At 36.5% G+C, this 4,365-nt stretch overlaps 1 protein-coding gene across 1 annotated transcript in view; it reads right to left on the bottom strand.

The window, feature by feature from the left end:
- wdr11 (WD repeat domain 11) overlaps positions 1 to 4,365 on the bottom strand; it is a 153,299-nt gene that overhangs the window by 105,953 nt on the left and 42,981 nt on the right. Inside the window, exon 4 of the mRNA XM_016567154.1 lies at positions 3,106 to 3,271. Within this exon, the coding sequence (XP_016422640.1) occupies positions 3,106 to 3,271 (166 nt within the window). The remainder of the gene's footprint in view (positions 1 to 3,105; positions 3,272 to 4,365) is intronic.

Genomic DNA, 4,365 nt, shown 5'->3' with positions numbered 1-4,365 from the left:
GCTTGCACCTGTTAATCGTTTATATTTTATATTAGTTCATGTTGATTTTGTGCAATAGATGAATAACAATTTATTTGTTTTAGATATTTTATGTTTAGATATTTCTATTTTGCGGCGAGTCCCGTGAATCATTTTATTCTCCCGCATCCCACACACACACGAGTGTCTACTCGCCCATCTTGTCCCGCGCCGTACTCTGTTGCGTCGGGTCTCACGGGAGCAGGTCTCTAATCCACTGGCACTTGACTCGACAGTGTGTGTGCTACATCCTTTTTACAATCTCTAGATTATAAATCACTGCATTCTGTCAGCAATGTAACATGGCAGTAACGTATAGAGACCTCGGCTTGTAACTATACTATTTTTTACTATTTTGAAAATTATAACGCGTTAAATTACTCCGTTACTAAAAAAGTAATCAAATTACAGTAATGCGTTACTAAGTAATGCGTTACTGCCCAACACTGATGGAGAAAACTAGGCACTGCTCATCACTTGTACATTACCATCCCATCAGTAAAGTGAGGTGGTAGCAGTCTCATGCTGTGGGGGTATTTTTCAGCGGCAGGGACTGGGGGACTCGTGAGAGAAGGAAGGAAACCTCAACACAGCAAAATATAGAGATAGCCTTAATGTAAACCTAGTCCCAAACATTTAGAACCTCAGACTGGGCAGAAGGTTCACCTTCCAACAGGACAATGACTCCAAGCACACACTAAAACAATGCAAGTGTGGCTTAGGGACAACTCCGTGAATTTCCTTGAGTGGCCCAGCCAGACCTGGGCTTGAACCCAACTGAACATTTCTGGAGAAACCTGAAAATGTCTGTCGGCCCATATCCAACCTGACAGAGCTTGAGAGTTGAAGTAGTAAGGAGAAGAATGGCAGATACATTGCCAAATGTTGATGTGCAAAGCTTGTCGCATCATACACAAAAAGATTTGAGGCTGTAAAAGTGCTTAAACTAAGAAGGGTTTGAATACTTATGCAATGTTCGTATTTCAGGTTTTCCTTTAATAAATTTGCTAAGTTGTTACAAATCTGTTTTTTGCTTTGCCATTATGGTGTATGGAGTGTGGACTGATGTGAAAAAATTAGAAACTAGAGCAAATTTGTAAGCTTTTACTGTGTGTGTGCGCGTTACTGGCTTATGCCAGGCTCTCACGGTCAGCCTAGACTGAGAGTATGAGTGCTTGCAGCTGCACCATCAGTCATGCAAATTGCCTTCCTGACAAGTGCTTTATAACACTTAATGTGTGTGTGTGTGTGCGTGCATGCATGCATTTTAATGCCCCAAAAAAAAAAATACAGATCAGAAGATGCACTGGCTTTATCTAATACACAAACGTGCTTGAGAAATCACATGTAAATAGGTCAATCTTAAAAGCAAGTGCCATTTGTATCCTACATATACCATACACATGTGTAAATGATTTTCAACACCAGTAAACAAATGATGCCAACTTTTACTGTGGAAATATGAAATGGTAAAATGATAAAGATAAAGGTCAGATGTGTGTGTGCATGTGCATGCTCATAACAAACATACACAGACATACAGTACATTGACCACATAGAGACTCACACACTTTGCAACTACATGTCAACTAATTCTCATTAATTTGCAACTACATGTCTACTAACTCCCAGAGTAGACTGTTAGGTTAGGTTTAGGGTTTGTAGAATAAGTTGACAGTCAGTATGTTGTATGTTGTGGACCCATCAAAATAAAGTGTTAGAAGATATTAAGCAGACAGTCTTCTAATACACTTTATTTTGATAGTCCACTTTAGACATTCTACTAACTATAAGTAACTTTGCAACTACATGTCAACTAATTCTCATTAATTTGCAACTACATGTCTACTAACTCCCAGAGTAGACTGTTAGGTTAGGTTTAGGGTTTGTAGAATAAGTTGACAGTCAGTATGTTGTATGTTGTGGACCCATCAAAATAAAGTGTTAGAAGATATTAAGCAGACAGTCTTCTAATACTATAATGACTGCTAGTTGACATGTAGTTGCAAAGTTACTTACTGTTAGTAGAATGTCTAAAGCGGACTATCAAAATAAAGTGTTACCCTTGTATGTGTGTAGGGATGTCCCGAGCCTATCTCAAGAATCATTATCAGGGCCGATTAAGGATTTTTTTTTAACTGAATGGTATCAGTACCTTTATTTTATGTCAGCTGTCACACAGGGGTCGTGCAGTAGGTGGCGGTATGTACCTGCAAGTGTGTTTGCCAGATGCCATTAAAAGGAAAAAAAAGATGCTCAAATGTGCGTGAAGGCGTGAGAACAAATGAGGTCAGTTCTAATGCATCACACACGTTCAAGCTTCCGTGTTTAGCAAATTTGATGCACACTTTTATAACAAATCACTTGAAAGTAATTTATTTATCGTTTATTTTTATCTGACTATTTGTGACGTTCTTGTCATGGGTTACATATTGCTTCCTATTTGACTGACTGACTTAAGCTTTGTGCTTGCTAACCTAATCTCCATTTTTTTGTTGTTGTTGTTGCAATTATTCTGTTTATTGTACATATAAAATGTGAGTTGTTTATATCAGTAGTTCCATATTCATAATTGTGACCACACACAGTCTGTTGACAATATCAACCATATAGGCTTCATCCTTACTCATGGTGATGTTATTATTCTGTCTGTTTGTCATTATCTCTGGAAAGTATTTCTGTCTGTTTGAAGAAGTGCTGGGAATGAGGTGTCAGAAGCAAGCAGTCTCTGTGTGCTTTTATGCATTTCTGCTCATTTTCAGCAGGAGGAGAAAATAGTCACATCTTCCATGTTCTTGAATTGAGGAACGCTATTTGTGTGGCATGATTATTTGTTAAAGAAGACCACAGTGCTCATGGTGCATGAAAAAAAAAACTATATACTACAATACATTCTTCTAAAAACTTTGGTTCTGCATAGGACAAGATATGCATTTACAGTATTTGTGTCATTGTGTGTTCTGTACCAAGAGCCCTTTATGTGTTTGGTTCAGTACGGATCACATCTTCTAACAATTGTTCAGATGGCACAATGCAGTTAAATAAGCAAAAATATGTGATTTTTTTTTTTCAGTTTAAATAACACACCTGTATAAAGGGTACGCCAGAGCGCTCGATGGCAACCACTCCAACGGTCTGACTGAGCTCCAAGTCTAGGATGAGGATTTCTCTGGGGTACAACAGTAACATGTGATTCCTCTTAGATGGTAGATATGACAGCTGGAGACAATCATTAAGAGTCACTGCTTCAGCCCTGCACACAAACACACACACACATAGACAGGTCACATTTAAAACATAAATTTATCCTGGCTGTTTCAATGTTTATCTAACGTGCTGTTATGTACATTTATATATCACAAATCAGAAAACTATGTATCTTTATCCAAAGGTGTTCAATGGGAAATATTCTTGCATAGCCAATTGGATTGAGTGACAAACTTCACTGATCGCAGGATGCATGTTGCACAAAAAAAACAATAACATTTCTGTGAATCAGGAATAGGTTTTAATATGTCTTCCAGGAAACAAAATTGTATTTAAAAGGTTGATTTTATAGCTTGTGAGGAAAAATGAATCAGTTCGCCAGCACAAACTTTCTAGAAAAAAATTGCAGTACGGTAAAACTCAGAAAGATGTGTTGAACGTTTTTTTGTAAATATGGCTCATACATCATTTACAGTCTAGATTACTTTTCTTGTTTTTGTTTGTTTCAATTTTCTGGACTCTGTTTTAATGGTTAAATTAAAATAAAAAAAATCTAAAAAGCATTCAAATCAATTGCATTTACAAAATTAATATTTTCTTAATTTTTGTGCAATACTATAGCCATATAAAGTGTTTTTTTTTTTTAAGTAATTCTGTGTTATCTGTTTGAATTATTCTGAATTTATGAATTAAAACAAATTTATTATCAAAAATGGTGGTGATCAAATGAATGCATAAAACATTAAAATTCCTTCAAAGATCCTTCAAATTCTGAGGTCCATATTGGTGCACCCTCCTCTTCAGTTCACCCAACTAATTTTATATAGGGTTTAGGTCAGAGGACTGGAATGGCCATGGCAGAACCTTAATTTTGTGTTCAGTGACCCATTTTTGTGTTTGTTTGATTGTTTATTTTTTTCCAGGGAATCAATGCCCTGATGGAAGATCCAACCACTGTCTATTGTAAGATTTACAGCAGAAGCAGTCAGGCCATTTTCTATTTTGTTAAACTTAACAATCTTTCGCTGCACATCAGAACTATATTCTTTGGTTTTACTCATTGTGATGGATAATTAAAGGGGTCATATGACGTTGCTAAAAAGAACATTATGTTGTGTATTTGGTGTAATGCAATGTGTT

This window comes from Sinocyclocheilus rhinocerous, unplaced genomic scaffold (genome assembly GCF_001515625.1).
Source record: "Sinocyclocheilus rhinocerous isolate Xijiao unplaced genomic scaffold, SAMN03320098_v1.1 scaffold552, whole genome shotgun sequence".
Classification (NCBI taxonomy): domain Eukaryota; kingdom Metazoa; phylum Chordata; class Actinopteri; order Cypriniformes; family Cyprinidae; genus Sinocyclocheilus; species Sinocyclocheilus rhinocerous.
This window is presented reverse-complemented; position numbering and strand designations above follow the sequence as displayed.